General features: G+C 38.9%; 1 protein-coding gene, 1 long non-coding RNA gene and 1 other non-coding gene across 18 annotated transcripts in view; 1 reads left to right on the top strand and 2 right to left on the bottom strand.

Moving 5' to 3' along the window:
* Positions 1-11,712, top strand: part of LOC134734565 (uncharacterized) — a 66,245-nt gene that overhangs the window by 2,870 nt on the left and 51,663 nt on the right. The gene's annotated exons all lie outside the window — the stretch shown is intronic.
* LOC134734984 (U6 spliceosomal RNA) lies at positions 179-284 on the bottom strand. Its single transcript, XR_010117851.1, has one exon. It is a non-coding gene; the product is annotated as a U6 spliceosomal RNA (small nuclear RNA).
* Positions 1,498-11,712, bottom strand: part of RABGAP1L (RAB GTPase activating protein 1 like) — an 865,831-nt gene continuing 855,616 nt past the window's right edge. For 12 of the 13 annotated variants that reach the window (XM_063627303.1, XM_063627307.1, XM_063627305.1 and 9 more), the window contains 2 exons: positions 7,951-8,148; positions 1,498-6,946 (listed from right to left, as the gene is read on the bottom strand). In XM_063627303.1, the coding sequence (XP_063483373.1) occupies positions 6,794-6,946; positions 7,951-8,148 (351 nt within the window). In that variant the 3' untranslated portion in view covers positions 1,498-6,793. The remainder of the gene's footprint in view (positions 6,947-7,950; positions 8,149-11,712) is intronic. The other variant, XM_063627314.1, reaches the window with a different exon arrangement.

Below are 11,712 nucleotides of genomic sequence, written 5' to 3'. Positions count from 1 at the left end.
TAGTCCTATTGCAGGCAGCCTTTACTGCTTCCCTGTTACTGTACCTGTCAAGCTTACTCATGATTTCCTAACTGCCAAATTCAATGGATATTTTGAATTTTTAATTTTTTTTGCTATGACTTATACTGTTCCCTTGGGGCTTGTCAGCAGATAAAGAAATGACCTTCTGGGGACTGTGCAAAATATGGAATGCTTAATGAATTTGTGTGTTATTCTTGTGCAGGGGACACACCAGTCTTCTCTGTAGATTACAGTTTTAGTGTATATGCTGTTGAAGTGAGCACTTCTGAGTAATTTTGATTGTTTTACTTTTTATGTGAAATTTCACATTATTTAAAATACCAGGTGGGGGCCAGGCATGGTGGCTCATGCCTGCAATCCCAGCACTTTGGGAGGCTGAGGCAAGTGGATTGCTTGAGCTCAGGAGTTTGAGACCAGCCTGGCCATGTGGCAAAACCTTGTCTCTATAAAAAATAGAAATATCAGCCAGGCGTGGTGGTGTATGCCTGTATTTCCAGCTACTTGGGAGGTTGAGGTGGGAGGCACTTGAGCCTGGGAGGTGGAGGTTGAAGTGAGCTGAGATCATGCCACTGCACTCCAGCCTGGGTGACAGAGCAAGACCGTCTCAGAAAACAAACAAAAAATACCACATGGCCAAATGAAAGATGTCTGTGGTCTGAATTTGGGCCAAAAGCTGTAATCTTACAGTTTTTGATTATTTTTTAATACATGCTGAATTCCAAGAGGAGCTGATCAATCTCTTGGGATTTCACTTGGGTTCCATGGATTCCCAGAACAAAATGCAAATGCAAATGAGATATGATTGGGATTCTCTGCACACTATCTCCACTTTCCTAAGTGCCTCTGAAGTTTAGTTTGAATTATATAATATCTCCTATCTTGCTGTACCTTAAAGGACTAACAGCAGCTACCTGACCCAGGATTAGCCAATCATATTTTTTCCAGAATTTGTAATTGGAACTATTGAGATGGTAGTCTTCTGCTGGTAGTTTGAAGAGAGGATATGTAAACTTGGTAGCTGTGTACTTAGAAGCAGAGAAAGCCTGTTTTCAGAGAGAAGAATGAAGCAGGTAAGTGTCATCTGGAAGGACAAGCAGAAGCACAATTGTGGGAACAGTTGCTTTCAGAGTCCTGATGGCATTCCAGCCCCTTGTCCTAGTGCCAGTTCTGGCCCAAGTGTTTGGCCTTTGGGACCTATGATACAGATATCCTATTTCCTTTTAATTAATTGCCTCTTAAAATTACTATTATTACCCTAGCTTGCAAGGGTTTCTGCTAGTTGGAATAAAGGAACCTCAGTAGAGAGGAAAATAAGGCGCTTTGTGGTGGTGCTGCACAGAGTATCATTTTGCAGGGTATATACTGTGTGTTTTCTAAGTTGACTGGAGTCTGGGGTCAGGTGTAAGAAGTGTTACATAAACATTGGGTTCAAATGAGTCAGAATAAAGTCAACTAAAAAAATAAAAAAGACATACATGGACTTCAGAACAAATGTTTATTACTGCTTAATGGGGCCAAAGGGGCAACACAAAGCATTGAAAACATCACTGGCTCACAAAAACAGTTACCTTGTTACCTTCTCAGTTGCATTTGTTTATTTCACAAGGCTTCATTCACACATAAAAACAAGATACTAATCCAATTCATGTTCATAACGATTATAAAAGTAAACATTTGTTGGGACAATGTACAATAAATTGCACTTTTTAGACAAGCATTACATTTACATTTATAGAGTGTACTATACATAATACATGGAATTATGGAAACATCTAATTGGTCATTGTTTGTAGAGGAAGAGGCTGATCACTAACGTTTATTTTGTAGTTAATTAGTACTGTTCAGACTAATCAACTCCTTTATTCTAGAACCTGTTTTCATTAGAGATGCCATGGACAAAATAATGGAATTCATAAAAATAGACAATTCAGAATCTCTGCTACCTCCTCTGCAAGGGAAAGATAGGAGTTAGAAAGAAAGGAAGTGGGGCTGACTGAGAAACTTTGTCCCTCATTTGAACTAAGGATCCATGCATTATGCAAAATACCAAAAATAGAGAAACTGATACAAAAGGCTTTTGGGACATCTTGGATCTGGGACCATCTCCAGCCTTATTCTTGTGCTTTCATGACACCAAAGTCTTTCGATGCATTTATATTCTCACAATTCAGTCCACATATTTTATCCCATATATAATATATAGTTATTAAAAGTTACACAGTTTAATGGAAAAGATTTTACGTTAACTAATTGCCAATGAAAAAGGAAAATAACTTAAAATGTTCGCTTTCTACTCAATGGTTCTTTTTTCTTAAGCTTTTCAGAATACCACTAATGACAAACCAGAGATGGAGGTAGGAAAAATGGGATATATTAATGAAATGTTTTTATAGCAGGCAGCAAAGTCAAGTGGAGATAAGCTTGACATATGTAGTCTTTTAGATGCAAACTGAGAAAGGAATGCCAGACAGCTGACTGCAGTCACTAAAATCTCCTATATGTCCACTTTTCTCATTACAACTCAAGATCAGAATCTCCTACTGAGGTGCAGCCAAGGTTGAAGTCATCATTTTGGTCACTTTTGAAAGATAAAGAATTTGCTAAGGTAAAGGGCTTTGCCTGTATTAAATGGAAGCCATTATGAGAGAGGAAGAATGTGTTGGGACAGTTCTAGTTCAGTGTGACTATCAGCACGGTGACTAGAAAGAGTTTTATATCTGGTTGTAGGAAACAGGCTGCAGAGCTGTGGTCTGGCCTTCTGGCTTTCATCATCATTTCTTGAAATCTCAATGTGTATTTGGTTGTGTGGTACCCAGGTAAACAAAAGAAGCAGAGATACTCTATATAAAATTCTTCCAATTAAACACACATACAAACCTAATAGTGTTCAAATCATACAACAGAATTTCTTCACTCTCTCATTTGTAATTGGAGCAAAGGAGTCAGTATTTTGGAGTGTTTTTAAGGGGCAAGTTATATAATATAATCATCTTGCTAATCAAATAAGTGTTCTTTCCCAGAAGATAAACAAAACCAAGGCATTTAATTTAAAAAAATTTTTTTTTTTCCCTTAAAGGGGCCCCCTAATCAGGCAGCTACCTAAGTGTTTGATGCAAAGGTTGGTGGAAGAGTTAGTAGACAGATTTTAGTGAAAGTAAAAGAAGGCTTAAACCCCTACATCAGTTACACGTGTGATTCTCCTTCTGGGTGACTGGCTGACTCCTTTAAAGATCTAACTCTATCTCCTCTGCCCAAATCTGTATTGTTTTCTGTCGGTTTCTCACTTCAGCTAGGAAATAAAGCAACTAGTTATTAACTGGAAAATATTTTAAGAAAATGGAGCAGGGGTTGGAGAAAAATAAATATTTATACACCCTAGGAAAAAAATGAAAGAAGATACATACTATTAAATATCCCCACATCCATACAAAGGTTGCTTTTCTACTTTACTCAGGACATTTCAGAAAGCCAATGAAGAAGAAAGTACTAATTTAACAGCTGGGAGAGGGGCAGAAGACACTGGTTGAATGGCATTCCTATTAGTGTTCCTGATAGGCACTCATAAATAAACAGAACATTAAGTAACTGAGAATTTCTTTGCATTAAATTATATGTAACTAAATATAACCAAATTTTGACATGGTTCAGGATGTGGGAAGCTAGCAAACATATGCACTGCAAAATCCAGCTTGGTTTCTTTCAGATTTAAAGACGTGTTTAGATTCTCAAGATATAAAAGCTGATGAACTGAATTATGAAGTTGAATTTCATTCATTTAATTTTTTCTACAGAATTTAATGAAAATAGAAATGATCAATTCTTAGATACTGCAAATATTAGATTTTCAGAGGAATGTTTTATACAGAGTGCATCCTAGGAAAGGATGAAAAACACGAGAATGTTTTGAAACTTTCCTGGATATTTGGCTGGTTAATCTCTTCTAAATGAAATTCAAGAGAAGAGATGCAATTCTCAAATATATCTCAAAATAAGTGAAATTAAAACTAGGAGTTACTTCATGCTGGGATGCATGAGTTTTCCAACAATAGACAGCGAAGGACATATTGTTTGGAATATTGCTATTATAACATATTGTATGAACAATCATATCACATACCAAATTCTGAATTTTCTTTGTTTCTAGTCTTTACTATTGCTACTGACTCAAAGGCATTGCAGTGAAGGAGAGTTTAGGCTTATGGTACCAACAGGCATACCCAAGTATGATATGGGGCTGGAGAATTAAAAAAAAAAAAAAACTATGTATTGCCCTCATAATCTTTTGAAAGAGCTAAAAGAAAACTCAAAAGATGGACTTATCAAACTTTGAGAGGTATGTACCTGGTGATTTTTCGAGACGGAATTTTGCTTTTGTTGCCCAGGCTGGAGTGCAATGGCGTAATCTTGGCTCACTGCAACCTCTGCCTCCTGGGTTCAAGTGATTCTCCTGCCTCAACCTCCCGAGTAGCTGGGATTGCAGGCGCCCACCACCACGCCTGGCTAATTTTTGTATTTTGTAGTAGAGATAGGGTTTCACCATGTTGGCCAGGCTGGTCTCAAACTCCTGACCTTAGGTGATCCACCCATCTCAGCCTCCCAAAGTGCTGGGATTACAGACGTGAGCCACCATGCCTGGCCAGGGGGGGATTTTTCTTTTTAAAAGGAAAGGGACTATGAAGTTGAACAAGGTCTTCAGATAAGGGATTGACCTAGAGCCATTATGTTTCTCCCTCACCTACTATTATTTAAAGAAAATTATGCACTTTAGGCATTCTGTGGAATGTACTTATTTTTGTAAATTGAAACAAGCTCTGCACAGAACCATGAAATTCACAACACAAAAGAGCATCTTTAATTTAGCTGGCCATTTGATAAGGCAACTGCACAGGGCTTCTTGGAATCAAAGCGTAAAGTACCAGTAAAGCTAACAGCCTATACTAAATGATTTACAAAAACAAGTGCCAAGATAACATTTTCTAGCTATTATATTTTACAAAAAAAAAAAAAAAAAAAAAAAATAGCTTATCTAGACCATCATGTAGAGAATGTTAAATCCAACAGACACTTGGAACGCTGGGTTGTGTTCCTTTTTGTTAAGAAAATAAATTTTGTAATGAAAGATGTCAGAACAACAACAAAAGATTTATGTAAGAAAAGTATTATCTGATGAGTATAACATAACGATCACATCAGTTTTATGGGCTGTAGAGAATATAAACACAGATAAAGGGGATTTCACTTTTTAGAACATAAAAGATCATTTTAGAGGAAAAGATCCACTGTGAGCAACTTGGTGCATCCTCCTGGGGTGTAGATGGCTCTTATTTGATTCTTCTAAGGGTGTGTTACTTTTAATCGCAAAATATGGCACAGATGAGAATCATTCTGGCACTACAGAGTTTAAGATTCTTTGCAAATAATATGTTCAACAATGAGGCCAATGATGAATATCAACAAATGTTACTGTACATATCTAATAGTAGTTTGGTTGGTGTGAAAGGATCAGAGGCCTCCAAAATAGTTTATAAAATAAAAATAGTTTGCTCTTATCAAATAATTTCCTGGAAGGACTATTTTTATAGGCATGTTAAATATAATTGAAAAAATATTTCCACTAATTTTTAAACAATAGCTTTACCTTTCCATGAGAAAGGTTTTATATTCAATCAAAAATGTTACAAATGCATTTGTATCTCTTTATGGGTACAAAGGACACATTTTCAGGGAACTACAGAAATCAGAAAAAGTTGCCCAGCATTAAACTAAGATGATGTGAGTCTGACCTCTATTTCCCATTTCAATACTATGTCCTTTAACAAAGTTACAATATTGTTAGTGTTTCCTTAGCAAGTATGTATCAACGTTAAATGAAATACTCTGTCCCTGGTTCTATATTCACTCTGTTCAGCACAATGGCTGAACCTGGGGCTTTTTAGGCGTCTCTGGTAAGGGCTCCCTAAGTCTGTAAGGCGCAATATTCACCTTTAACTTTATAATTGCCAGAAGTCACATCTGTGTCCATACTTAGGCATACTTAGGAACTCACAAGTCCCATGTGGAGTTCTTAAAAGGATCTGTTAGAATACCACAGCCCAAATGATCCTAACCTACACTTATTAAAATCTCAGTTCCTTTTACCTAGTGTATAGTCTGAACAGCCCGTCTATTCCTGGCACTTCATTTCCAGATGTACCGAACAGAAAATGAAAGTAAACCAATGATCGCTGATTGGTTCTTTCCTTTGGACAGGATTATCACACCCCTGGGAATCAGGCTCAGGAGGAAACCTGAGAGCGGTCATGCCTGGCCCCACAGTGTGTTTTATCAGAATAAATCCTGAAAACTTAAGATGTTTAGGTTTCAATTTTTTTTTCCTGTGACAAAGATCTTCTTATCCCTTCAACCTTGGAATAGCAGATGTCTCCATTTTTATGTAAGATAGAAATAATTATGAATAATTAGCTCTAAATAAGGATTTAGTTCTGAATTACTTATTTCCAACTAAACATCAGGCAAACAAAATAGTATGTAATACTATGATGGATCTGAACATGGCCTTCCATGAAGCTGGAAAATAGGTATTTAACATAGAACAGGTCAGTTTAAATAACATCCCTTTGAAAAGTGTCATACAAGAAAGAGTGAGAGCTACTGAAAGATTCTGGCTTGTTTTCTGGCCTCCTTGACTTTCCTTCAAAGGGACACCAGGAAGAATCCTCCCAGATTTCCATTGCTTTGAACATTGTGCTCTTGTGCTTGGGTAAGGCTGGAACTATGTGCTCTCCTTGGGTGGCTGGGTGACCGGTGCTGGCTGCAATGGCTGGGTGCCCGTGGCCGTTTTGATAGAGTTCAGGGTTTTGCTAAACCAAGAGTTTTTCGCAGCTTGGATTTCATTCATAAGGGCTCCTCGCTGATGTTCAAGTTCCTAATTAAAGCAAGAAAATCATCTGAGTTTGTTTTCTCTTTGCCAATAAATAAATAAAAGTGTACAGCTTTTTGGAGTCTCAAGGTATATACTGCCAATTTTCCTCTCACAAAACCCAGGAGAGATTGAATTGGCTTCTTAGTACAAGGATAAAGTTAAGAACTAAAAGATGTATCAAAAATCTAGAATTTGTGCTTTCTTTCAACAGTGAAAGAAAACCTCATTTTATTATTTTTTTTTTTTTGCTGCAAGTTAGGTCCAAATTTAGATTTAGGTTCAACCCGAGATAACAGGTTTAAAAACCACAAATAAATGTAAACATATGGATGAATTTTTACTGATAGTATAAGCATGAATGAATTCCAGTTCCAAAGAAATAGGCTTTGCCCTAAGAATGTCCAAGGTCAGAGCAGACACATGGTGGAAGCTGGCTGGTGTGGTGGAGGCTGACAACATGGCAGCCATGGTGCTGGTAGGGATCATTGGGAAAATGAAATGAAGAGTCCATCAGAAGCCAGGACTATTTCTAATTGTATTATGCTCCAATATGGAGAAAGGTAATGGGGAAAGGGGTTTGACAAAATGAGCTAAAGATAAAAAGAAGCTCTAAAGGAAAGAACAGGTGTCAGCCAATGTGTGACTCTCAGGGTAGACACAGCAGAGGGGGTTTGGTTTTTCATTTTCAGGATCAGCCACTGAAGTGACCACATTCTGTGAGAAAGGATGTAAGCAAAAAATCTCAGGGTAAAAAAAACAAAAAGCATATGCTTAATTAAGTTCCCATAAGATATAATTTTAATTATTAAAATTTCATTTAAAATTGTATATTTGTTTATATCAGCGTTAAGAATACATGATATAAAATGTGATTATGCAGGACACATTAGCAGACAGAAAATGTATTCATACAATTCTGACCTAGATAGGTATATTCTGAAGTACTAGAGTATCCTGGACCATTAATTGTTTATTCTTTCTTCTTGTTCTTTTATCAAATCACCAACCTGAATTTTACACTTGGCCTCCACCAACTGCAGTTTGGTTTGTGCCAGTTCCAGTTCCATCTCTCTCAGCTGCTTCTTAAGTGAGTCTTTCTCATCATCCGTTTCAATTCCCTGGTCCCCTCTGCTTGTGGCTGCTAGCTTCAAAGCACCCTCCTTGCTGAAAATGTCACTGCAGTGTTTGCATGCCATCATCTTACCCTAAAGTATCCAAAAGAGATAACCAACATGAAACTATTCCATAGGCTAAATCACTTTCTGAAACAATTTATGACTTTTTTAGATGCTGCTTATTGTCATGGATGCAGGCCCATTTCTGAAGGTTATTTTTCTTGTGCTGCAATCAATCAAAATCATTAGTCAGCCCGAACCCAACTATCCAAGACGGGTGCTCCTTTTTCCTGAAGTATCTCTAGAATTACCCTAGAAATAGAAAGTATTGTAGCATCTCTTTGAAATCTGTTCTAGAAATTTTATGCTATCATTATTCTTACTAGATGCCAAGCCCCACACCAAATGCTTTACTTGTAGTATTTCACTTAATCCTAGACCAACTGTATAAGTAAGCACTATCATCCTCATTTCACAAAGAAAGAAACTCAAGAGTTTAAAGAACTTGTCTATAGTAGACTGAGGAAGGTCATCATGACTAACCTAAATCTACCCTTGCAACAAAGCACATGTCCTGTTGTTGAGTTTTAAGCAAAGAAGACCCCTATTGTTAAAAGTAACAAAAGTAACTCCAGCCGGGCGCGGTGGCTCATGCCTGTAATCCCAGCACTTTGGGAGGCCAAGGCAGGCAGATCACAAGGTCAGGAGATTGAGACCAGCCTGGCTAACACGGTGAAACCTCGTCTCTACTAAAAATACAAAAAAATTAGCCAGGCGTGGTGGCACGTGCCTATAGTCCCAGCTACTCGGGAGGCTGAGGCAGGAGAATCGCTTGAACCCGGGAGGCGGAGCTTGCAGTGAGCCGAGATCGCGCCACTGCACTCCAGCCTAGGCGACAGAATGAGACTCCATCTCAAAAAAAAAAAAAAAAAAGTAACTCTACCACATGCCCGCATTGCCAATCGGGCACACAGCACTGAACAACAGCAACTGTTTTCCAGACAATAGTGCTGTTGTTTTCTTAAAGTATTTTCAAACATAATTCAGTAGAGATAAAAAGATATTACACGCTATTTCTACTTTGATGCCCTACTGCTACAACAAGCTCAGTGTGTCCATCACCGTGCCCATCCTTCTCTCTTCACACACACAAAAAGCAACTCTCCACCACACTTCTGTGCCACTGGGCATGTCTCCACCATTGGGGCCTGAAGACTTTGGATCATCTTTTCATTAGCTCCTCTTTCATCCCATGTCCAGCTGACCATTTTCTTCCTCTTGGGCCAGGTGCGGTGGCTCACGCCTGTAATACCAGAACTTTGGGAGGCTAAGGTGGGTGGATCATGAGGTCAAGAGAGCGAGACCATCCTGGCCAACATGGTGAAATCCCGTCTCCACTAAAAATACAAAAATTAGCTGGGCATGGTGGTGCACACCTATAGTCCCAGGTACTCGGGAGGCTGAGGCAGGAGAATGGCGTGAACCCGGGAGGCGGAGCTTGCAGTGAGCTGAGATCGCGCCACTGCACTCCAGCCTGGCGACAGAGCAAGACTCCGTCTCAAAAAATAAATAAATAAAAATAAAAATTTCTTCCTCTGACATGTCTGAGCTCTTGCCATTCCAGGCCAAATCCGTAAGGGTCACCTTCTCAGTACTCACTGGCTTCCTTCTCATCCCATCCATAAACCACTCTTCGTATTCCTGTTCATTAATATTCATTGGACATGTAAAAACAAAACTTGTCACTCACTTAAGAACCTCTGAGAATAATTAGCCCAATATAGACATATTGTAAATATTTGTTATGTATTTACTGTTGACTAAAAATGTTAGATCTCTGAGTCTTAAATGATTAAAGGTTTACTGAGCTGGCTAAGTAATTTTATTAGGTTGAACCACATGAAGAAATAGATTGATCACATAAGAGGGAGGATGACATTTCAGCAAAGAGAACACCACCATGTGCAAAGACATAGCATCTTCAGATAACTTAAAAGAATTTAAAATGGCTTAAGCAGAAAGTGATTCAACAATGAGCGAGATGAGAGATCCCTGTGGCCAGGTCATAAAGGTCCTTAAATGCCATGTTGCTGAATTCTGATTTTATCCTACAGAAAATGTATTCATTTACTCTACCAAGCCTGGTGTTACATGTCAAAGACAGAGCAATAAGTTTGACAGAGCTGCAGTCTGGCAGACCTGCTAAAATGTGGTGGATACTGCTGATTCTCACCCAATATCCATTACTCCTTCTTCCTTACTAACAGACCCTGAGTTTATTTGAGCTGGCAGTGTGTCTAGATAAAAAGGTGACACTCTCTAAATTCCTTCAAAGCTGCTATGTAAGCAGAAGTTTAGAGGGGAGCTTCTAAGAAGGCTGCTTAGAAAGAGCTCACCCAGGGGAATGAGGCCTTTATATCCTGCATCTCCTTTTGGACTAAAATTCTGCCATAGAATATGGGTGTGATGGTGGGAGCTCTAGTTGAAAGGATTGGTTTTGGGCTGGGCACGGCGGCTCATGCCTGTAATCTCAGCACTTTGGGAGGCCAAGGTGGGTGGAACATGAGGTCAGGAGTTCGAGACCAGCCTGGCCAACATGGTGAAACTATGTATTTTGTATTTTTCTACTAAAAATACAAAAATTAGCTGGGTGTGGAGGCACACGCCTGTAATCCCAGGTACTTGGAAGGCTGAGGCAGGAGAATAGCTTGAACCTGGGAGGCAGCAGTTGCAGTGAGCCGAGATTGTGCCATTGCACTCCAGCCTGGGCGACAGGGTGAGACTCTGTCTCAAGAAAAAAAAAAAAGGATTGGTTTTTAGTTGACCTTGAGGATACAAGTCCACATGAAGATGTAGGTCACTAATGACTGATTAGCTTGGGTCACTAATGACACCAAGGATATACCTTTCTAGTCCTAGGCTGCTTTTATATAAAATAATCAACACTTTTTATGTTTAAGCCAGTGCTATTTTGGGTTCCCTATATGTGGCCAATCTAATTCTGCATTGATACACAGAGTGATAGTCAAATATCACTTTATATTTGGGAACACTCATTCTGATTATAGTGTAAAGGATGAACTGGGGGGTGATCATGACAAAAGAAGGTTATTACAGGAAACTGAAAAAACCAAAAGCTATTTATCATACCACATGAGACAGGAAGAAGCACTAGAGAAAGGGGAGGTAGTATAGTCTAACAGCTAATGTTATTGACTTTACAAAGTGACTTCCAGGCTTAAATCCTGGTTCTACTAGCTGTGTAACCTTGATCAAATGAATTACCTGTTTGCAGCCTTATCATCAATAAAAAAGAAGATATACTGTATTTTTACTTATTTTTTTTTTTAATTTTGTACCAGGCTCTTACTGTCACCCAGGATGGAGTGCCATGGCATGCTCACAGTTCACTGCAGCTTCAGCTTCCTGGGCTGAAGTGATCCTCCCACTTCAGCCTCCTGAGGAGCTGGGACTACAGGTGCATGCCACCACATCCAGCTAATTTTTGTATTTTTTGTAGAGATAGGGTTTCACCAAGGCACCCAGTCCAGGAGTTTCCCCAAGTTGAACTCCTGGACTCAAGTGATCCACCCACCTCAGCCTCTCCAAAGTGTTGGAATGACAGGCGTGAGCCTAGTTGTCTTCTTTATTCTG

This window comes from Symphalangus syndactylus, chromosome 12 (assembly GCF_028878055.3).
Source record: "Symphalangus syndactylus isolate Jambi chromosome 12, NHGRI_mSymSyn1-v2.1_pri, whole genome shotgun sequence".
In the NCBI taxonomy this organism is placed as follows: domain Eukaryota; kingdom Metazoa; phylum Chordata; class Mammalia; order Primates; family Hylobatidae; genus Symphalangus; species Symphalangus syndactylus.
The sequence above is the reverse complement of the archived record's forward strand: the minus strand, read 5'-3'. Positions and strand labels throughout refer to the sequence as shown.